The 23,038-nt window shown below is 52.5% G+C and overlaps 1 protein-coding gene and 1 long non-coding RNA gene across 3 annotated transcripts in view; one reads left to right on the top strand and one right to left on the bottom strand.

The window, feature by feature from the left end:
• The window catches only part of LOC132429550 (uncharacterized), a 56,285-nt gene extending 36,707 nt beyond the window's left edge, over positions 1 to 19,578 (top strand). Inside the window, exons 3-4 of one of the 2 annotated variants that reach the window (XR_011246780.1) lie at positions 16,442 to 16,529; positions 18,703 to 19,578. This is a non-coding gene — a long non-coding RNA (uncharacterized lncRNA). Of the gene's footprint in view, positions 1 to 16,441; positions 16,530 to 16,858; positions 17,078 to 18,702 lie in introns of those variants that run through there. The other variant, XR_011246779.1, reaches the window with a different exon arrangement.
• On the bottom strand, positions 1,205 to 5,409 carry RD3 (RD3 regulator of GUCY2D). The gene is made up of 2 exons (XM_059995167.1): positions 4,938 to 5,409; positions 1,205 to 2,811 (listed from the first exon to the last, which is right to left on the bottom strand). Exons 1-2 carry the CDS (start codon positions 5,231 to 5,233, stop codon positions 2,520 to 2,522), a joined length of 588 nt encoding a protein of 195 aa, XP_059851150.1. The 5' UTR covers positions 5,234 to 5,409; the 3' UTR covers positions 1,205 to 2,519.
• Positions 19,579 to 23,038: the final 3,460 nt, after the last annotated feature.

Here is a 23,038-nt window from a genome sequence, read left to right as displayed (position 1 = left end):
TACTTCACCAAAAAATAGAAAAGCAAATACGGCAACATGTTAATAACGTTTAAACCTTGGTGATGGGCATATGGAAACTCCCTACACTTTCCCCTCTACTTTTCTGTGTCTGAAAATGTTCATAAGGTGAAACAAGTGAATAAAAAAGAAACCACAAAGCAAAAGAAAATGTAATCATAGAGTGGTCCCACACCCACTGGCTCCCTCTAGTGGCCAGTGGTGTTGAGCTGAGAGCAAACAGACTACCCAGTTTGGCGCGCTCAACACATCCCCTCCAACTGCCACCAGCCACTCTCACACTGACAAGGAGGCTCTCAAACTGTTTTGTTCTTTCATTTGTTGTTATTGGGCTTGTAAGACTAGAAATTGAGACCTCATTACTCCCTTTAATGACCTGAATCCAGAGGAGTAACCTCATGGGTTTGAGTGCCACCAGCTGGGATTCCCTGCAGTAGGATGACTGGAGTCTGAAGCTGGTGGGGGTCTGTCTGAGTTGACTGAGGTGGGCAGGAAAGGCTTTCATGGGAGGCCAAAATTTGTTTATACCAGTTGTTCTTGTTGTTACAGTTAAAGTACACACCAGCCAATAAAACTTAAGTGCAGAGCTCCTGTCAGACAACCCACACATGTCACCAAAAAAGTGAACACAGCTTGCACCTACATTAAAAGTTTGGCAGTTGAATGAACTTATTTGTGTCTTAGAATATATGAGATGTTTAAGGTGTGTATGTTTATTTAAGTGATTCTCGACTTTCACCAATCATGTTAATGAGCCAATCAACTCCTTCATCATGATGGCGTTGGATGAGAGGTTGTCCACCATCCTATGATTCTCTGTCCAGATATGAGTGAAAATATCCAAAACAAGATCATTAAAAAAAATTTTTTTCCTACTAAGCTTTGTCAGGGAATATATAGATTTTCCCCCTGTTGATTTGTCTCCTCCTGGCATTTTATTTAGACTAACATTAAGACTCACTTGCATTTTCTGAGCATGCACTGAGAGTTGGGGGCAGACATGCCTGCACCCATCCCCCCACACCCAGCTTCAGCCCAGAGTGTGTGGGGATGCCGCCTGGTCTTCTAGATTTGCCATTGTTGATCCACACATTGGATAATCCACATGCCCATCATCAAGATCTAACTTGTTAGGGGTTCCCTGGTGGCTCAGTGGTTAAGAATCCATCTGCCAATGCAGGGGACACGGGTTCGAGCCCTGGTCCAGGAAGATCCCACATGCCATCAAGCAACTAAGCCCGTGTGCCACAACTACTGAGTCTGCACTCTAGAGCCCACGAGCCACAACTACTGAGCCCATGTGCCACAACTACTGAAACCCACGTGCCTAGAGCCCATGATCTGCAACAGGAGAAGCCACCACAAAGAGAAGCCACCGCAGTGAGAAGCCTGCTCACCGCAACGAAGTGTAGCCCCCACTCGCTGCGAAAAAAGATCTAACCAGTTAGAAATGGAAGGACAGTGAAGCCTGTAAGGAGGTTCCAGACATTTCACTTCTGTGCCTTGAGGTCATTAGAGCTTTGGGCATCACTTTCTCTGAAGAAAGTCAAAGAGCAGGCACAACCAGATAGAGAAGGGACCCTGGAGTCAAAGACCTGGCTCTCTGGAGGAGTGAGTCAGAAGGCCTTGAAGCTTAGCTTCTGGAAGCAGCTGCTGGGGACTGGCCACCTCCCATGTGATGACACTGTGGAGTGGGGTAATGGCAACCCCCTCTGTCCCCAGCTACTGCAGACCTCCACACCAGTGCCAAGGAGAGAGACGGGTCAGACCACAGGCAGGTGGAGATTAGCCACTGGACCTGTCCCATCACAGCCCAGGACTCAAGGACTCAGAAGCAGAGACTTACATGTATGGGAACAGTCTCACCACCCGTGGGATCTGGCTGCAGTTAATGGTGGCAGAAGCCTGACCCTCTCTGAGCCTCAGTTCCTCATTCACGAGTTGAGGAGAGTGGACCTGTGATCCCTTTCAGCTCTGCCCATCCACCAGGCTGTGACCCACCTGCGGCGGTGAGACAGACCAGTCACCAGCAGAGAATGGACACCAGCCAACAGGTCCCCTCATCGTTACCCAGGGAGAGGGGGTGAATGGGACATCCCTAAGTTGGGGTAAGAGCTCATGACTTGGCAAAAGGCAGGGCAACTCTTCCCATTCCAGACAGAAGCTGAAGATGGGGAGCAGGTGGTGGTCTGTCTGCCCAGACCCTGAATCTCTGCGGGGCGGGGAAGGGTCCGCTCCAGCCGACTGGTGCAGGGGAGCAGGAGATCGTTGCTGCAGCTCCAAGCCCTGACTCTAGGCCTCGTGGTCCGTGGGAGAGGGCGGGCGGGGAGGGGTTGCTCCATCTTGAGGGAGTGTCCGGGGACGGGGCGGTCTCTTTGGCCCCGCGTCAGGGGCAGGGCGATGGGGAGGTTGCAGGACCCGGGATGACCCCGGCTTATCATGACCCGCCCGCACCCCCCCACCCCCGGAGGTGGCTCTGCTCCCGGGCAGGAGAGGCGGGGTCAGTCCTCTTTTTGTGCCCGGAACTCGGGCATGCTCCAGGTCCGGTGCAGCGGCGGCGCGTCTCGCTCCACGTCCTGGGAGATGGTGCGGATGTCGCTGGCGAAGGGGGTGATGCGCGCGCGGCTCCTGAAGGTGGCCAGGCTGCTGCGGGGCCGCAGGCTCCACTGACGGGTCAGCTTGTGCGCCTCCTCCTCCTGCTTCATCCTCTCCAGGACTTCCTGCAGCACCGAGCGGAAGAGCTGGGACACCTCCTGCACCTCAGGCTCCTGCTCTGCCATCAGCTGCCGAAACCTGGGTGCGGAGGCGGGGAGAAGAAGAGGGGAAGCGGCGGGGCTATCGCCCGGGCGTGGTACGTGGCCGGTGTCTCACCCCACGGGCGTCCCTGGACACCCCCGTGGACAATTCCTGTTCCCTCCGCTTCCCCACTTCCTGTGAAGTGGATCAGAACCCACCCCACCTCCGTCGTGCTCCAGCCCATCCTGAGTTCCAGCTCTTCCACTTCTGGCCTCCATGAGACTCCTTGAGACTCAGCTTCCTCATTTGTAAACTGGGGTCATCATAGCCACCTTTCTGTGAGGTTTAATGCGCTAACATCTGTAAAGATCCTGGCACTCACCTCGGGTTATCGATGCAGTAGTAGCGACTGACGCCCACTGCTCTCTGGGACTTTTCTGGCTAACACTCTCCCACCCTTCTGCCCTCACTGGCCAGCATGATCTCTCTGAAATGTATGTCCGATTATGTGATATTCCTTCTATAGCTTCCCGCCACCTCCTGGGTGAGGGTGAGCTGTTTGGCCAAGCACACCGGGCTCCCTGCTACTTCCCTTGTCTGTGTTGCAGCCAGGAGTGTGGCCCCAGGTTCTCCTGGATGCCAAGCTGTTTCCTTTGCCAAAAATGTCTCTGGCTTGGAGCTCCAGAATGAAGGATAGCTAGCAAGTCCGTGTGATACCTAATTTCCTCCACCATATTAAGAGTCAGGACTTCTCAGACCTTTCAGCAGTGCGACAGGAAATGTGATGGGACAATCATCATATGAGCTTCCCCAGCCTCCCCCTCATGTATGAGGTTTGGTTGCTTTGCCAGCCTAGATTCTCGCAGCACCACTCCCATGACCATCCCCACCTCTGTCCCCAGGGTGCTTCTGGAACTGTATACATTTGGGGGGCTTCCATGGTGCAGAATAAGAAAAATGGGGGAGGGTAAGATTCCCAGCCTGGAGGAAGAAGCGGGGGGTGGTATAAGACTACAAAACCCAAAGGAGTATGAATAGGACTGAAGAAGGAGGAGATTTTAGGGAAATTTTGAAGAAGAAGGTGTACAATAGATGCATCTGTTGGTTAAAGAGATGAGTGAGGGAAGATTTGGGGATACTAAGGGGGACTTTAAGATGTTTTACTGTGGATCTGTATTCCTTTACTAGTGTTCGAGAAATGCAGGTAAAGAACTTTAGTTTTGAAATTACTTTTGGCTCTTGGACTCTGCTTCCTTGATTTCAACACGCATCCAACTGAGACTGGACCGTGTAGGTCACAGCTTTACTAAGGTTACACTGATATGCAGCAACATGATTGTACTCAAGCTCTAAATGTCCAGTGCCCTAGGGCTCTGAAACCTTCACACACAAGCGCACGCACACAGGCACACACACACACACATCCCTTAGACGAGCTAGTGTGAAATAAGATAATTGAGAAACCAATTTTGGAGAGCTTATATGGGGAAACCTCTCTCAGAAGGTAACATGGAAGATGAACTGTTGAAAGAGGGGGAGCCAGCCACATTACAACCAGGATGATAACAGTCCAGGGAGGGAGAACAGAAAGCTAGAAGGCCTGGGGTTCTCTCCTATCAAAACTCACGTGTTGTTTTTGTTTGGGAAACATTGGTTTGGTTATTTTTTGCACTGCTGGAAGCGGGAGGGGAGGCGGGCTGGGCGCAGGCTGGGGTGTGGGTGTTTTGGCAGGAGATGGGACACCGTCTAGCAAGGCTTCGGACCTGGGGCCTGAGATTAGCTGTGAACGCTTGGGGGCCCGACGCATGTAGGTCAGGGATCTGGGGGTTCTGCAGCTAGTGGTGACCCCAAACAGAACACAGACTGTACACTTACCAGTAGGTTTGTTTTTTAGACCACAGTTTCTACTGCAAATAAACCTGAGTTCTTTTCTGCAAAAACAAAAACAAAAACCTCACGTGCCTCCGGGAGCTGCCTCCCACCTCCCTCTGAGCCCTGAGTCCTGGCCTGGCCTTCCATGGCCTCTTTCAGATTCTTCCCCCTGTCTTGCTCCTTTTAACAGATACCTGTCCCATCCAGGCCCCAGGCTCCAGTCCTGGTAGCCTCAGGCCCCTGTCACTGCTGCCACCCTCCCTGGAGCCTGCAGCCCAACCGCTGGTCCCTGTCCCAGTGCCAGGAGTTACCTGAGGATGGCAGGCCCACAGTAGGATGGGTGGATCTTGGCGCAGACGTCCTCTAGTTGCAGCCTCTCCCCGGGGCTGAGGTCGTAGGTCGGCCGGGGCGCGCTGGCCAGCCAGCTGTAGTCCACTCCGGTGCAGATCTTCCTGACGGCATTGCTGCGCTCCCACTGCTGCCTCCCAGCCTCTCGCATCTGCCCCTCCAGCTCCACCATGAGTGTCTCCAGCACCATCTGAGCTGGACTCCGAGACGACAGCCGTGGCGGAGACTCGTTCCACCGGAGCCATGGGATGAGGGACATGGCCCCCCCAGGCCCTGCCGAGACAGGGCAGGAGTGTGTCTTCCTTGGGCCCCTCTGTCACTTAGGGTGGCGAGAACAAGGGGGAGGGAGCTGAGACCCGAGTGAGAAGACTGCTGCCCCCTCACAGCTGGGTGGCCTCAAGTAAGTCATTTAACCTCTCTGAGCAGTCATTTCTAATTCTGTAAGACAAGGTAATCTTGCTGTGAGAAGCAGTTGTGAATAAACTTGGGAAGTTCCAAGCACCACATAAAAGTAAGATAATTTCATGGTTATAAAAATCCATAAAGCATCCAGATGATTGAGACTCCTGAATCCTTGCTAACTCCAAACAAAGACGGAAACAAACTGTTAAAAACAAGACAACAGGTCCAAAATGGAGTCACTTATGCTAAGCCCCACATCACCAAACCAAGACTTAATTACAGTTGCAGCTCTTCCAGAAATGGAATCTTAAACCAGTCAAGTAATCTGCCTGATAGACCTCTGCCATCCCCTAAAGGAAAGCAAAAACCAACCTGCAATTTTTTTTTTTTTTTTGCGGTACGCGGGTTTCTCACTGTTGTGGCCTCTCCCGCTGCGGAGCACAGGCTCTGGACGCGCAGGCTCAGTGGCCATGGCTCACGGGCCCAGCCGCTCTGCGGCATGTGGGATCTTCGTGGACCGGGGCACGAACCCGTGTCCCCTGCATCGGCAGGCAGACTCTCAACCACTGCGCCACCAGGGAAGCCCCAACCTGCTTTTTTTGCCTAGTGTAATGTCCTTGTTCTCACTCCCTTCTGCCTATACAACTCTCATTTTGTACAGCTCCTCAGAGCTCCTTGATATATGCTAGATTGGATGCTGCCCAATTCAAATCGATTTTTTGCTCAAATAAACTCTTAAAAAAATTTTAATATGCCTCAGTTTACCTTTTAACAATAGTGTATGACTGAGCATAATCTTATCTCTATGATTTAAGGGGAAATACATACACACACGCACACACACACGCACACACACACTCAGAACATATGCCTACATCCTGTATCAACGTAACAGGAAAACACCCTAAGTTTCTAAATGTCCCCAACCTGTTGCTGAAGGAAGCTTAGGATATTATCCTGTAAATGATACAACTTAGCCACCATTCGTTCATTTATTTATTCATCATACATCAATCAGAAGCATGAATTAAGCACAGTGTACGTATCTGTGGAGGAACACAAACGTGAAATCATGTCTGGACCCTGCTCTACAGCAGACACGAGACTTGATGTGTAGAAACCATAACATCAGTGGAAAGAAATAAATGTGACTGGCGAGGCATAGAGTCAGTATTGCTGGGGTGGGGGAGGGGAAGGAGTGACTGGATGATGAAAGGGGTCCTAGAAGGCTTTGTGGATGAGAGAAGGCTGATGGGTAAGTGCAGGCTTCAGATGCACACACAGAGGGAGATGTCCCAGGTGGAGGATCCAGCCGTGGTGCAAGGTGAGACGTGCGCAAGAAGCATCAGGTGTGACTGCAGGGACCCTAACTCATCATAGTATTCCCACAGGGTCTTGCTCAGTACAGGTTTGGTGAATGACTGATTGACTAGATGCATGAATGAGTGAATGGATGGATGGATGGATGGATGGATGGACAGGTGAGCGAGTGAATGGACTGCCATCTCAGGCATGCCCTGCTGCCTGCCAGAAGTGGGTTTGTGCCTCTGACAACAGTGAAGGCAAGCTCCATTCCTGGGCTAAAACCTGAAGTGGGTCTTTGAGGTGATCGCCCTCCCCCTCCTATACCCTTCCCCCCTTCAAGCAGCTCCCCCTTCCATGAGCCAATGGTCCTCTTCCTGCCTAGACCCTCCAGTTGCAGAGAATAGAGATTCAATGAACTCAGTCTCAACAACATGGCCATGAGGCATGTGTCACCTCCTGGGGACATATGCATTTTTAGGCAGCTCTCCCACCACCCTGCACCCATGATGCTTAGCCCAGAGAAATGAACTGTTAATGCTGGAGAATCAGACACAAATGGGAAAATTATTATGAGGTAGCAGTAGCTTTCTGGAGTGGCACAAATCAAGCTTCCGACTTACACATGGAGACTTGAAAACAACCAGTTTCCTTAGCAACCATGGTACTTAGAAAATCTAATAAGGTTCATCCTCCACTTAGTCTGAGCATATCACCAATGGAGGCCTCAGATTATACCCCGACTCCTTTCTGCGAGGTTGGGAGGGAAGGACAGACCATCAGACCCTGCTATTGGGGTCAGGGGCAATTAGGACCTTTTCTTCTCAGCCTTCACTGCTTCATGTGTCCAGAATAATGTATTTGGGCAATAGTGTGGGGAAGGGGCTGGGAGGTGGAGGTGGGCTCTGTCTCGTCCTGAGAGCCGTGAACCCCAGGAACCTCTGCCTAAGGCCAAGGGATCCGATCAATCAGGCAGAGAGATGTTGTAACTGAATATGTTGTTTTTCCCGGACCGTTTGTGTTTTTAAAAGAACACAGGTCAAGTGGATGCTTGACACCAAAAGAGTGAATGGTGTCATTTCAGGTGTTCATTCAGCTCCACCGACGGCATCTCAAAATATGGCTCATGGTCTCAGCAGGGGCTCCTGACTATGCTGGGCCATTTCATAGCTCCATGCCTTGGTCAGTGCCCCTCCTTAGCATAGACATTCAGTTTTAGGGTCAACTCCCCTCTGAAGCCTTTGCTGATACTCCCACCTCACAGGTAGACGTGACTACTCTCTACCTTGCGCCCTGACTGAGCTCGGCATAGACATTTTTCATAGCCCTAGGAACACTTTATGGAGTGTGACTATCTACCTCCCCTGACACTGTGTGTCCTATGTAGGCAGGGACTGTGCTCCATTCACCCTTCCATCCCTGGTGCTGGGTACATAGGGCAGTAGGTTCTTAATAAATGCCAAATGAATGAGTGAATGAATGCATGATCAAAGAGCAAGCCCCATGGCTCTGACCTACCCCAAATAAGAGAGCATTTGTCAGGGGTCAAGGGAAAGACGATCTCTCCTCTGGTCCTCATGGCTTCACATTCTCCCCGACACCTGGAGATTCCACCAAGATCTTGTGAATACCTGATGGGGGCCTTGGGCAGCCCTGTGACTTAGCTATGGGGTCACACTCCTTGGTCTACCGGCCACCTGTCTCACTTCCTGGAGACACCGTCTCGGAACTCGTGTGGGTGCCCTACCCTAGCCTTCCTTGAGTTGTGGCTGTTCGCTGGGGCTCTGTCAGAGGTGGTCTCCTCATTTTAATGACCCTCATCCTTTCACATGTTTCCGATTACTACCTGAATGTTGAGAGTCCCCAAATCAAAATCCATAACCCAGTTGTCCTCCAAGCTCCAGGTCAGGGTCTCCACATGCCTCCTGGACACCTCCCCTTGTAGCTTCCACTTGCATTTCAACTCAAGCTCCCCATCTCCCTCCCCACTGACTGCTGCTTCTCCCAGGTTGCCAGCTTGGTGGGGGGTATAGCTTCGTTGCCCAACCTGATGCACCATCCCTGTCATGTCCCTTTGCCTCATCTGTCAAGTCCTCTATGCAATTCCTATTGATTCTCCCAAATCTGTTCACTCTTTCTCCCTTCATTATTTCAAGCCTTGACCATCTGCCAGATATATTACAGCTGCCTCCTAGCTGGAAACCCAGGGCTGATCCTCCTAATCCAATCTCCACTCTATTTTCTTTCCACTATGGTGAAAAAAAAAACCACCATAAAATTTAGCAGCAGAAGCATTTTTAAGTGTGCAGTACAGTCGTGTTAACAATGTGTTAGTTGTTGTGCAGTGGAACTCTGGAACTTTGTCACCTTGCAAAACTGAAATCCTATACCCATTAAACAGCAATTTCCACTCTATTTTCTGAAGTGTGATCTTTCTAATTCATAAAACTGATCATGTCACTATCTTGTTTTCATTTGATACCATAACACAGTGCACGGGATCTGTGAGCTGTATAAGGGCCCCCTATACAGCTGCCCCCTACCCCCCAAAAGTGTCATTGGCTTCAAAATAGAAATAGAAATCTACTTGAAATTAATAAATTAATAGTAATTCCAAATCCGAGTTATAAAACTCCTTTCAACATTTTTGTTAAAAAATAACTGTAATGTGGGTTCATTTGATGATGCTTGATGCGATGTGAAGCAAGGCCTTCAATAGTAAAGGCGTCTATGGCCTGTGAACATCTTCACATCATCCTATATTTAAGCCCTGGGCTGCTTAAAGGCTTTCAATGATTCCCGATTATCCTCAAGATTAGACTCAGACCCCTTAAGTGGCTTCAAGGCCCTTTACCATGTGGCTCCTGTTTACGTCTTCAGTTTCACCTCTCAGCAAACTTCCCCTCCCCCAGTCCTCCCCCAACACACTCTCGCACCCCACCCTCCATTCCCCTAATGCATCCGGCTCTCTCTCGCTTTCAGGCCTTTGCACATCGCTAGAACACTTTCGGTCTCCTCAATTAGTGAATAAATCCTAGCTCAGCTCTTAGCTCCTACTCTGCTTCCTTTAGGAGACTTCCCAATCCTCCCTGACCAAGCTCCCAGGTTGCTCTGTGCTCACCCCGTCACGGCACAGTCACAGTGAACCATGATTGCCTGTGTGTCCATCTCCCTCTCCAGCCGGAGCAAGGAACCAGGTCTTGAGCAGCATCCTACCCAGGCCCCAGCACCAGGCACAGGGTCTGGCCTATAGCAGGTGCTCAATGGACATCCATAAATAAACAGAGTGATACTATTTTCTAACTTGTTTGGATAAATACCAGAGTGATGGATAACGTTGCCATGTGGTGCTTTAGTCCTTGCTCTGTGTGTGTGTGTGTGTGTGTGTGTGTGTGTGTGCACAGCTGGGCCAGAAATCTACCTAGGCAATCCCTTCCCATTCCAAAATTTCTCACCCTTTCTAAGCCCATTTTGAGGGATTCATCTTTGGGTCAAGTGCTGCCCTCCTTAAGGACCTTTATTTCTTCTTAGTCTGGAATTGTATTTAAGCTGAAAGGAGGCAGCAAGAGAATGGTTTGGTGTTGGAGGGTCTTCCTGCAGCTGGGAGAAATATAGAAGAAAGAGGAAGTGGGAGGCCTGAAGACAACTTTTGTCTCTAGGGAACCCGGCGTCCTAACATCCACTCCAGGCCTGGTGGGGGGCACTGGGCTTGAGTAGCTGGCCCACGGCTCACATGTGCAAGGGACCTGGAGCAGTGCTGTAGATGGAGGCTCACGTACCATATATTTAAATATTCACAAGTTACAAATTAAGCTAACAAACTATTCAATAAAATACCTTCTGCTTCCTTCCTTGTTAAATACACCTTTGTAACAACTGGGAGGGTCTGATTCAAGCTGAGAATTCTTGGATGCCAAAGGGTTCTCCACACCTCATACATGGAGGTGTGTGTTGAGCCAGCTGCTGGCCCTCAGCCTGTCCCCTCTCTCTAGTCACACCATGAGGGGCCTTGCAAATACACAGAGGGTGCCCCAGCTTCACGTCCAGGGCCCACCCACACCCCTACCAATGGTGTCTCTTTGGCCCCCTAGCCCTAGCGTTGCTCGCACGGTGATGTCATCCACCCTCAGAAGACTGGGCCCAGGGAGGTGGCCTGCTCTGGCTCTGGAAGTGGGCGGGCGACCGTCTGGGCGAGGAGTTCTGGATCTCAGCACCTAAGACCTGACCTGGAGGGCAAGTGACCTCAGGGTGGGCACCTCTCTGTAATACCCCAGACTCCTCATCCCTGCAGGTGGGGGAAGCCAGAGCGCAGCCGGGGGTGGGAGGCGGCCTCTTCCCAGGTGGAAGGCTGTGCTCTTCACCCGAGCCAGACTCTGAGATGGGTGCCCAGCCCACGACAGATGGCAGAGCCTGGGGCGGTGATCCCACCTGAATCCTGGGCTCTGTAGGCTCTGAGCTTCTCTGGCCCGGGGAGGAGGGCTCTCATAGGGGCCGGACGGGGGTGTGGTGTTTGAAATGTCTCCTTCCCCCAATCCCTGCCTCCCAGCCCGGGCTGGAGGCTTTGACAGAGATGAGGTTTCTGCCCGAGCTATTTCTGTCTCTGGTGCCAGCTGTTCTCACGGAGGCTCTTCAGCAGGTCTGATTAAGTTCTTAAGGGCCAAGGAGGGAGGGAGAGATGAAGGGAGGGAGAGAAGAAGGGAGGGAGAGGAAAAGGGAGGGAGAGAAGGAGGGAGGGACACAGGGACAGAGAGGCAGGTGGGCCAGAGGATGCCAGAGGTGGTTGGCTTATCCCAGGGCCTCCTCAGGACCTAAGTGAGGCCGTGTGAGTCTGTGTTGGGAAGCACCTGATGTGGGGGGGAGGGGGGGTCTGATTAAGACTCAAGACGCCCAGAAGGCTCATCAAAACTGCTGTTGGTTGGTCTCCTCTGGGTGCTTCGCACAGTCGGATTCTGCCTTTCCCTTGCATTGGATTAACCCTTGCGGCAGAGCCAAGCTCCTCAGTTTAGCTAAGGCCCCTCACTCCTGCTCACCTCCTGGCCATGGTGACTCCAGGACCTTCCCATTCAGGCAACAGCACCTACAATCTGCCTCCAATACATGAACATTGATTGAATCCTTATTTTTAAAAAAGTAGGACATTTGGGGAAATATGAATATGAGCTGTATGTTAGGGAATGAGTGTTGATTTTCTTGGGTATAACAATGGTATTATGGTGATAGGGGAATCTTGACAAATAGCCCAATCTTGGGAGGCGATGCTGACGTCTTCCTGGCTAAAGTATTCACGATGTCTTCAAAGTCTTACATCTGAATCATTCAGAAAATGTTGTGTGGGGCTTCCCTGGTGGCACAGTGGTTGAGAGTCCACCTGCCGATGCAGGGGACACGGGTTCGTGCCCCGGTCTGGGAGGATCCCACGTGCCACGGAGCGGCTGGGCCCATGGGCCGTGGCTGCTGGGTCTGCGCATCCGGGGCCTGTGCTCTGCAGCGGGAGAGGCCACAGCAGTGGGAGGCCCGCGTACCGCAAAAAAAAAAAAAAAAGAAAATGTTGTGTGTATATACATACACATGCATCTAGATGGGGCAAAAATGGCAAAATATTAACAATCATTTTGTCCGGGGGTATTTATGGCTGTTTATTGCACATTTCTTCCAACTTTATTGCATGTTTGAGCAATTCGTAATTTAAAAGTTGGAACAAAGCTAGCTCAGAACTCATTTTCTGCAGGAAGCCTTCACGATTCACTCTACCTGGTAGGCTTGACTTGCCCCTCAGCACCTCTGCACATGGTTTATATTGTACTCGTGGGTAGTGCCGTGGCATTTCTCCACAGGTGGGTTTGGTGTTGAGGTAGCAAACAGTGGCGTGTGCTGGGTGGGTCTGGGGTGGAGAGGCTGAAGCCCAGGCCCAGTTCTGACACATTCACAACTCAGCAAACACAGTGGGGAGTGTGTGCAGTTTACCTGTCACTCTGCAGGTCTGGGGCTCCCTCTAGGAGCATGCACTCGAGACAGGGATGGACACAATGAGATAAGCGATCTCAGGGCTGCAGTGGTGCCGTTCCACTGTCTGGAAGGGCGCTGACACCCAGTACAGCAAACAGCAGGCCATTGCTCTTTGGTTCCTCGTCAGTTCAGAGGAGGAAGGCCCATGTCGGTTGGGCGGGTGGGGTAGTGGAGAGCCAAGGTTTTAGCAGAGAAAACCTAAGTTCAACTCCTATGCCCTTCCCTTCCTGCCCAATGCTGCCTGTCCAAGTCACCTTCATTACTCCAAGCCTCAGTTTCCCTATCTGTAAGATGGGGTAATAAGGTACCTACTACAAGTTACTGTGAAGATTGAATAAGGTAACGTCCCTGTACGTGCTTTATAAACTAACAAGAAGTGGGTTCATCTAGGTCTGTGACTCTCTGTCCCTTGGGGCAGGGATTTGTACCCTGGGACCCACAGGGAGAATTCAGAGGTTTATAAACTCGGATAGGAAAAAAAAATCTTTATTTCCACTACCTTTAACTGAAATGAAGTATTTCTGTCAGTTATGAATGCAGGCCCCCGACCACGACAGTATCAGTGCACCTGTGGCTTTATCTGCCACAGAGGTCCCGGATCTTTTCATAACACTCTGAAATTGTTATTCTTGAAATATCATTTGTGCTCGTCACTACTACGAAATCATGGTACTTATTAGCCCCGCCACAGATTTTATTATTTTACATGTGAATACAGAGGCACGTATATTACTATATCTGAAATTGTTTTTTGATAGGGGTCTGGTTTCAGAAAAAACAAATTGATAGCTGCATTTCAATATAGTGATTTCTTCTGTAATCATATGAACTTAATTGTATGCGTTTAGAAACATTTTGCCGAGAATGTGTCCACAGGCTTTACATACGTCTAAAGGGTCAAGGACCCCTTGGCTTGGTGTAAGCCTGACCCCAGCCCTGCTCCTGGCCTTGCTGGGCCCTCGGGTCCCAGCGACCTTAGGAAAGCCTTCACGTGTTCTATTGCTGCCCTGTGGCGACCCTCATCAGTCCTTTCTCCTCCATCCTTTGCTTTTCTTTCTCCTTCCTTTCCCCTTCATTACCCTCCCACCTGCACATGCTCTGAGCCTTCCCTGCAGCCTATTTTTGAACATCTCTGGATGTCTTTTCCTGGCTCCCTGGGTGACACTGTCACCAGCTGTGGCTCGTTAGATGCGCTAAAGAGAAACCAACCCCATCCCTCAAGGGCAGGAGGAGTCTGGTTCAGGCAGTTAGCACTGGAGGGGACCAGGGGCATCTCAGCAGTGAGAACAATGCGGGGGTGGGGTGGGGGGGCGGGTGCCTGCGGAGTAGGTAGCAGGGCTCTGAACCCCGCCGGAGGCATGAGAGGTTCATCTGCCTCTGGTGGGTACCGAGGCCACCAGTCTCCCGCCATCGAGGGAAGGACGGTGCAGTCCCTGCGAGGAGGCTGTTTTCTCTGTACAAAGCAGCCCCACCCAGGATCCACCTCTGAAGCTGGGCCTTAGCAGCTGAGCTGGGCGTCTGCAGGTCAGGGCAGGGGCTGCCCTGTGTGCCTGCCAAAACCCAGGAGCCCAGAGCAGCACCTCCGTGGGGCTGTCCCAGAGTGCAGGCAGTGTGGCTCTGCAGAAGCCAGACCCTGGGTGGGGGTCGGGGCCAGGGGGCCGGGGCCAGGCTGGGGGAGGGGCTGGGGCGGGGCAGAGGCCTCGAAGCAGGTGCAGAGAGTCAGTGCTCCCCACCCCACCCCACCCCCACCCCACCTCCCGCCACCTACTGACCTTCCTCCCAGCCCTGTTTTTGCCAAGACCAGCTTTACAGATTACAAACTGACCTATTCCTCTTTGGCATCATAGAAAAATAACCTGTCATCCACGAAGCCAAGCGGGACTCAGCCTGACTTGTGGGCCTCTGCCCACCTGAAAACATCTACTCATCTTTTAAGACCCACCTCAAGGGTCAGCTCCCCCTGCAGCCTGCCCCTCACTGCCCTGCTGAGGTAGAAGGGCTCTCATCACAATATCTGTAACACACACGTTTCTCCCTTTAGGGGTTATATTTCTCTTTCTCCGACTCGGCTATGAGCTCTGTGAGGGGAGATGCCCTGGTCCTTGTCTGAAGGGAGACACCCTGGTCTTCTTCTGAGAGAAGCCACAGTGGTCCTTGTCTGAAGGGAGACACCCTTGTCTCTGTCTCAGGGGAGGCTCCCAGGACTCTGTCAGAGGGGAGAGCCCTGGCCTTCAGATGATAGAAATCCCCCTCCAGCTGACCAGTAGGAGGGGGCTGATCCCATGGTGGCCACCAGACGCTCCTTCCCAAGCCTGATCCTCTCCCTGAAGCCCCTCCCCGCTCCATCTAGACCTGCCTTTCCGGGCGTGTTATGGGGACTCACAGACGGCTCTGTGGCCAGAGGGACTGAGGCCCACACATCACCCACGTGTCCTGGTCACTGTTGTGACCCGCGAGCCTGCTGTGAGCCTCGCACTTCATGGTGCTCGAGTCACAGTGCTCAGATCAATGAGAAAATCTCCGATTTGCGTTTGCCCTTGCTTTCCCCTGCTTGGGTCCTCCCCGTAAAAGCAGAGGGGAAAAGGCGCAGGCTGGGTCCTCCCAGACGGGCTTGCTGCCTCCAGAGCCGACAGAAGCTGTGGCTTCCCGTGAGTTTATAAAGCAGGGACCAGGCCACGGCCCCGAGGACGCTGGAGAGTCCGCCGCCTCTTGGGGGACCAATGGGGACAGGTGGGGCCTCCCTGTGGCCATCTGGGCCCTGTACTTGGCCGGCTCAGTGAGCCGTCCCCATCTGCCCCAGCCCCGAGGCCGCCGGGCCCAGCGCAGTCTCTCCCGGCCTCTGCTCTAACCTCTAAGGGCGCGACTGCTCTTGGGATGCCGGTGGGGTAGCTGCTGTCCCCTGGGGAGGCGACCCTCTTACCTGGTTTTCTGAGGTCCGGCTCTGTGCAGGTGAAAGGTCCCACGGGGGTCCTGCTTTCTGCTTCCCGGTCTGGGAGGAAAGAGTGGATCTCCAGGGAAACGCAGAAATTTCGGCAGCCACAGGAGGACAGGGTAGAGGGAAGACTGAATCTAAACGCCTCCTTCCTTTTTCTCTTGTGTTGCCGGTTGCTGCCTCATGCTTTTTCCTCTTTCTATCTCTCAGAAGTTGTGCTGAGAGAAAAAAACACTGGCCAGAGAAGGGATGCACCCTGGACTGGTGTTTGTGGTGTGTCGTGTGCGTGTGCGTGTGCGTGTGCGTGCGTGTGTGTGTGTGTGTGTGTGTGTGTGTGTGTGTGTGTGTGTGTGTCCCTAGAGGCTGGAACCACACAGTTCCTCTGATAACCCTGGAGGCGGCCTAGGTCCTGATTGGCGGTTGCCATGGAGACCCACCTAAGCCTCTTTCACCTGAGCTGTATTATCTGAAGAGGGAGCCTCTCTGACCTGACAGTCACCTGAGAAGACCCAGGGGGTGAGAGCGGGCCTGTGTCCAGACGGCATTCTCCACCCCATCCTCCCCCAGTGGGCAGCTGGGGTGGCACAAACTGGGGGAGCCAAACCTCGCTCGCTGCACCCTCTGTAGAGCCCTAGGTGGACCTGCTCGGGGCAGATGTTTCCAGCTACTTGGTGAACGGTTCCTGGCCGGAACCCACTCTTTCCACCCACTCCCTCCACCAGGAGAGGAGTGATTCAGGAACCGAGGGGAGGGGCCTTCACCTTTAATCACCGCATCCTCACCTGTCTTCCTCTTTGCTAATCGAAACTCTCTCCTTCCCTCAAGTCAAGCTCAAGTGCAGAAAGTTCTCCTGATGTTCTGGAGGAGGGGCGAGGCTGAGGAAATAATCCAGGGACAGGAGGAAAGATGGACTGTGAGTATTGAGTCTGAGGTATTTGAGCTAACACGAGGGGCTGGCGGGAGCCCTCCCGTTCCTGTTCTCCCGAATCCCACATTCACCTCTGGGCCTCCTGCCTGCCTGTGCCCTGGACACTCTCACTTGCAGGCTATTCTGGCTACGGGCCCACGTGGGCCAGACTGCCCCCAACAGACATCAGAAACCCATGCATGCTGCCCTGTAGGGGGCCTCGGGGGTGCTCGAGTGGGTGCTAAGCTGCATGGCAATAGACGCAAGTGATGCTGTACCAGGTACCAGGTGGGAGGGTGACTGCTGGATACATCTTGTCCTGATTGTATTGAAAGTAGAGCAGAAGACATCGCCAAGAAGAAATTAAACCACGCCTGATGAGCTGCCTCACACTGCGCACCCGCCCACCTGCAGCTCTGACTGTGTTCCTGGGTGAAACGCCACTTCGCGCTTCCTCTGTGGCTGGTTCCATTAGGCTTATCTGCCCTCCCTCCTCATCCAGCCACTCAAGCAGGGGTCTTGAGTCAGGAGCTGGGCCATATACCTCTCTTGACCAGTTCACAGCCCAACTGTCCCAAAGACTGGGAAGGTCTCTTGGGGACGGGAGACTCCCATGTTTTGAGGAGCTGAAGTTGACCTCTTTGCACTCACAGTTCCCTGGTGGCCTCCACCCCAGGACCAGCTAAGGCCAGAGCAGCCTGGGGCAGGTAGCCAGGAGTCCCCACCTCTGAGCATCCCGCCGCTATCCTGACATCCTGACGCAAGGGCAGCAATTCCAAGGCATTTCCATGCTGGGGAGAAGGGAAGAGCGGGATTTTGGGAAAGTTGCTAAAAAGTGGTGAGAAGAGGTCAGTGACTAAGTCACCAATTCATTCATGAAGGACATATGTCTAGAGCACCGTTGTGTGCAGTCATACCAGTTGCTGGCTGAGGGCGTGTGATCCCATTCCCCTCCCCCTCGCTCCACGCTTCCCAGCCAAGCCCCCATGAGGCTGGGTCGGATGAGTAGAAGGTGGAATTCTTGCAGGAGAGTGGGGAGCAGAGACAGTATTAGGGTTCAGAGCTAAATGCCTTTATCTTCCTGCTCTATAATCTTGGGTCCACCACAGACCATTCTATTTGCATGAAAAAATTTATCCCGTGGATTAGTCTTAAAACCTCACCCTCGGATTGGGAGGGAGACGCAAGAGGGAGGAGATATGGGGATATATGTATATGTATAGCTGATTCACTTTGTTATAAAGCAGAAACTAACACACCACTGTAAAGCAATTATACGCCAATAAAGATGTTAAAAAAAAAAACCTCACCCTCAAATACACACACACACACACACACACACACACACACACACACACACACAATTAATGTAAAAGAGATCATGCCGGTTCTGAGCCATCAAAGGAAGCTCCCTTCGCAGCAGTGTGCGAAGGACTCCTGACCTGTGACTCTGGGGAACATGCACGTAGATGACCAGGTTCTTAGCATCCTCCCTCTCGACACAGCTGGCCCCTTCCCTGTACTTTTTTTTTTTTTTCCTTCCCTGTACTTTTCAGTGACGCCTTCAACCAGGAGAGGGGGGGTCCTCGCCTCCCTCCTCCCTCCCCCACCTGCTGCCTCGACACCACAAAGAGGGCTCAGTGTTTGTGTTGACTGCTCATTTCTTTTCATCTGTTAGCCTGTGGAGGCTCTGTGATTATCCACGCTGAGTGTGAGTTTGTACTGGGGAGAGAAGGCGGTTGTAGTTTTTTTTCTCTCATTTGGCATCAGTGGAGGTTGTCAAAGCATAGGTAAATATTCAGCAACCATTCAATTCAAATGGAGAAACACCAGTGGGGCCCGTGACATGGCCTCACAGGTGGCGTTGGATGAATAAATTGGAGATGTGGAGCTACTAAGCCATGGGGTGCAGGGCTGGATTAAAAACTGTGAGGAAATTGGAGGAGAGCCCTGATGCCAGATGTCAGGCTGCTCTTGTCGGGTGCTTTTCCTGTTCCCTCCTCCTTGGCTTCCTTCCAGGCTGTGGGAACCAGTCCAAACCATTCCTAAGCACTCGGTCATTCATTGGGTTTTCAGAGCCCTGCAGAAGATTTGTGTAGCCTGACTGAGAGTGAATGAAATTGACACAGGAGTCATAGGTACAGACCAGACTTGCATTTACCCATGCTCTTCTCTCCAGGCAGCCCTCCTTCCACTCCTGTGGCCACATTTCCTTCTCCAGCCAGAGGAAGCATTGCAGCTGACTACAGGAAAATGAGAACCTCACCGTCTCCCAGCTGGCTTGCTTAAGCCCCTGCTGCTTCTCTCTCTCTTTCTTTTCCCTTTCCCCTCTCTTCCATTTAGCCTCATTCTGTTATATATATATTCTGTTATATATATATAATTCATTTATTCACTAGGTGTTTATTGACCATCTATTCTGTGCTAGACGGCACCTTCATGCCCCATTTCTGTAGAATTCACTCACCACTGACTTCTTTTAGGTTCTGCCCTATGGTTTGACTGATCTGAGAGCCTGGGCAAAACCGGCCAGCTGTCCATCAGAGAGTCCTGACATGTCTTCCGGACATGTCCCCTCTGGTTTTTCCATCTTCATCCCAAGGAAATAATTACTCCACCCCATGTTGTCTGATGCCTTTGTGCACGATGCATGCTTTGCCCCAAATGCCCTCTACCTGGGTGGGGGGGGGGCGGGGAGATGGGTCTTACTTATCTCTGGAAATCTACTCTAGCGATAAACCTCAGTGAACTGTCTGCCCAGCTGTTCCCTCCTCTCCACTCTCTGAAGCTTCATTCTTCTCTCTCTATATACAAGCCATCCTCATTACTCACCGTTGCAAAGCTGTCTATTCACTGAAATGTATTTGTAGTCCCCAGACCAATGCTCGTGGCAGTTTTGCGGTCATTCTGGACATGTACAAAGTGTTAAAAAATTCGACATTCCCAGCCGAAGTGGAACGAGGCAGTCCTCTGCCTTCCTGTTTCGACTCTCAGACTGTAAACAAATGTCCTTCTCCTGGTCTATTTAGTGTCCCACTTTTCCCACTTTGTGCTTTTTGCTGGTGATTTCACTGTCTAAAATGGTCCCCAGGTGTAGTGCTGAAGTTCTATCTACTGTTCCTAAGCGCAAGAAGGCTGTGATGTGCCTTATGGAGAAAACATGTGGGTGGGTTAGATGAACTTCATTCAGGCATGAGTTTTACTGCCGTTGGCTGTGAGTTCAATGTTTACGAAACAACAGTACATATGAATAAGGTGTCTTTGAACAGAAACACACATAGAACAAGGTTGTGTATTGACTGGTTGACAAAAATGTCCTGACCAGGGGCTAACCTGGAACCTAACTGTGTATTTCCCCCAGGAACAGTGGTTCAGTTCTGGCAGTGACATTCAGAACATGACAACTGCAGATAATGGGAATCAGTGGAGCTTTGCCCTGTCGGCTGAGTCTCCAGGCAGAATAAGGACGCTTCAAGGGCTAGGAGCCCAAGCCCCGGCACGTGGTGAAAGGTCGCTGCGCTTAGAGAAGGCAACAGCCAGGGCACCCCAAGCCTGCTGTCTGTGCTCAGCGGAGGTCCTGGACCCGCCCCTGCCCTCCTGAGCCTGCAGGAGCCTGAGGTGAGCTGTCACAAGCTCGAGGACCCACAGACCACAGACATAAGCCAGACAGGAGTGGACTGTGAGGGGCTGAGGTCACCCACGGGCGACGGTGTGCACAGGCCAGCAGGAGCGGGTGACGGGAGGGCTGTGGGAGGGTGGCCCAGGAGCCCGGACACTCTACAGTGTAGGATGCCAGTGCGGGTCCAGGGGGTAGGAAAGCAGGGGAGCCCCTTCTGCTCAACCTGGAAATGCTTCTGAGAGGAGGCCAAGTACCGGCAAATCAACGGGAAGAGGGGGCCGTGATGTGGCCCGACACTAGAAGAACAAAACCTGAAGTGATACAAGCTGCTGCAGGCCCTCTGGCTGGGTACTGACATGGGGCCACAGAGGGGATGCCCTGGGCCTGGGAAAGAGAAGAGGTGGTATTAGTGAAAGACGCAGGAGCAGGTGTGATGTGCCGGATGAAACAAATTGTCACACGTGGACCTGAATGTCCCACGTGAATCTTAATAGATTCTGAAATCAGTTTCCAAAGAAGAATGCTGGTGAGTCCAGGGCAATGGTAGCAGCTTGGTAGTTAGTAGGCTGCCTGGCTCCTGGGGGAGTGCTCGGACTGGGCACGGGGAATGAGGGGGAGGGTGGAATTGTCTGGGATTTCTGACTTGGTGGTGGTGAGACACGACACCCGGGGGGAGGGGCAGACTGGAGGGGAAGCTGGGCTTGGCTTTGACAGTGTGGACGGGGAGGGGCAGACGTCTTTGTGACTCCCAGGAGGACAGGCCCAGTGACCAGCCCCACACTCAGAGGATGGGTTTGGCTAAAGACAAAGATCTGGGGGTCGTCAGGGTCAAGGTAGATGTTCAACCTTGGACACAGGTGAGCAACTCAGATCACACAGGGCCGGAAGAGAAGAGAGCCCGGGACTGACCCACAGGGCCAGCAGGGAAGCAGGCGGAGAAAGGGCGAGGGAACCTCGTACCGTGTGCTTGTTTTAGCTGCATTCCCGCCAAAGTCCGTACTAAGGAACAAAGAAGAGCTAGATAAGCATTGTTTGGTAATGTGCCTCCCTAGTATCCAGACATGATCCTGGGGCCCAGGCAACATTCTAGACTGGATTAAACAGGCATATGTGAACAGTTAGAAAAGGAAGTGCAGGTCATGCAGAGTTAGCCGATGCCTGCTGACAGCAGGTCAGGGGAAAGACCCCAGAGAGACTGAAGTAGGGACGTCAGGGTCAGCGGTGGTGCCTCTGCTGTCCCCATCCCCAGCGCATCCCCGTGGTCCTCATCTGCATCGAGGGCAGCTCTGGCAGGCAGTTCTATTTGAACTCAGAGGCTTCTTTAATTGACAGCGTCCCAGCCCAGGCTCCCAATCCCCTGAGGCCCAGAAAACACACTGGGCCCACCTGCAAGTGTTGTCCCCAAGTGTGAGGCAGTATCACTGGGGACAATCTTCAACCAGTGGGGGCTGGGAGCTGGCAAATCAATGCTCCAGACTCCCACCCATCAGGTGAATGGTTCTCGAAGGCATGCCATCCCAATTCCCCGGGGGTTCCCAGGGGATCTTACCCTGTTGCCCTCAGCAGTGGCCTTGACAACACACCCTTAGGCTGGTTTTCCCTCCTTCCTATCTGACTCTCCTTGTGCCCTCACTCCTGTTTCCCAGATCACCTCCCAAGTCCTGGGATCTGCACCCAAGTCCTCATCTCAGGCTCTGCTTTGGGGATGGCCAGAGAGGAAAAGCCAGGAATGTAGGTGTGGTCTGTGATGTTCAATACTACCAAGATTTCAAGTAGAATGATGTCCAGGAAGAACCGTTAGCAGCAGGGAGGTGGCGCAGGTCACTGGGGGACACTGCCATTGGAGCATGGGGGTGGGACAAGTACCCCGGGGGCTGCCACCCCAGCGTGCAGAGTCTGTTCTTGCTCTGTGTGGGCTTTAACACAGGGCTTAGTGCCTCCCTCCATCTCCAGGAAGAAGCATTCCCTAAACCAGTGTTTACTGAAGACTCTATAGACAAGATGAATAAAGGGGTTTTCACTGCGCCCTGCACTGCAAAGTCTGTCAATTTCCTTTGGACAACTGACTCTGCTCAGCCCCTCTCACCAGCCACCACCAGCTCCCCCCTTTCTGTTGGCTCCTGTCTCCCAGTCCTGGACACCCCTCCTCCACACAGCCCGGCTGCCTCTCTCTGGGCTCATACGTTCAGTGATGCTGGGAGGTGAGCCCAGCGTGAGGCCTGAGGTGCTGAGTGTCCCTGTCCCCCCGGGGTTCCCACAGCAGTAATGTGTCTCCTCCCACAGTGGCCTTTTATAGAGAAGACATGCCAAGGACAAGAGTACGGCTGATCTAACGCAATCTTCCCCACCCTTCAGAGTGGATGCCTTGCTGTTGCTTTCGAAGGGCTGAGAACAATTCTTTCTGGAAGTCCTTCCCCCAGGATGTTCTCTGATAGACTCATAAGTGGCTAGAATTCCCTCTAGGAACTCCAAGTGCTCGGTTTTTCCTTCACCACATCCTCTCTTCCCTTCACATCCCAGCCCTCATCCATTTCCCCAACAAAGAATTACTAAGCATGCGTGTTGTGTCAGCCCCAGGGCTGGGTGCCAAGGCGGGAGGTGCAGAAGGCAGGTTGTCTGTGGTCTGTGTCCTCGGGGGCTCCTGGCCACAGGAGAGGAACCAGGATGCAGAGATCCAGAGACGCACACCCCACCCAGAGCAGCCCCTGGCTTCCCGCCTCCCACTCCTCTCCCATATCATCCACACCTCTTTCTTGACCCTGGGCTGCTCTATGGAGAATCCCAGAGCAGCAGGGGGCTTGACTGCCCTTTACTCCTGCACCTGCTGAGATGAGTTCAGAAAGGGCAAGCAACTGGCTCATACAGCACAGCAAGTGAATAACAAAGCAAATCCAGG

The sequence above is a fragment of the Delphinus delphis genome, chromosome 1, assembly GCF_949987515.2.
Source record: "Delphinus delphis chromosome 1, mDelDel1.2, whole genome shotgun sequence".
Lineage (NCBI taxonomy): Eukaryota > Metazoa > Chordata > Mammalia > Artiodactyla > Delphinidae > Delphinus > Delphinus delphis.
The sequence above is the reverse complement of the archived record's forward strand: the minus strand, read 5'-3'. Positions and strand labels throughout refer to the sequence as shown.

What these genes read in the sequence shown, in the direction of transcription:
- RD3 (XM_059995167.1), bottom strand. Translation starts at nt 5,233, where the DNA reads ATGTCCCTCATCCCATGGCTCCGGTGGAACGAGTCTCCGCCACGGCTG. An exon ending in TGTGGGCCTGCCATCCTCAG is followed by an intron (nt 2,812 to 4,937) that starts GTAACTCCTGGC and finishes CTCCGCACCCAG; the next exon opens with GTTTCGGCAGCTGATGGCAG.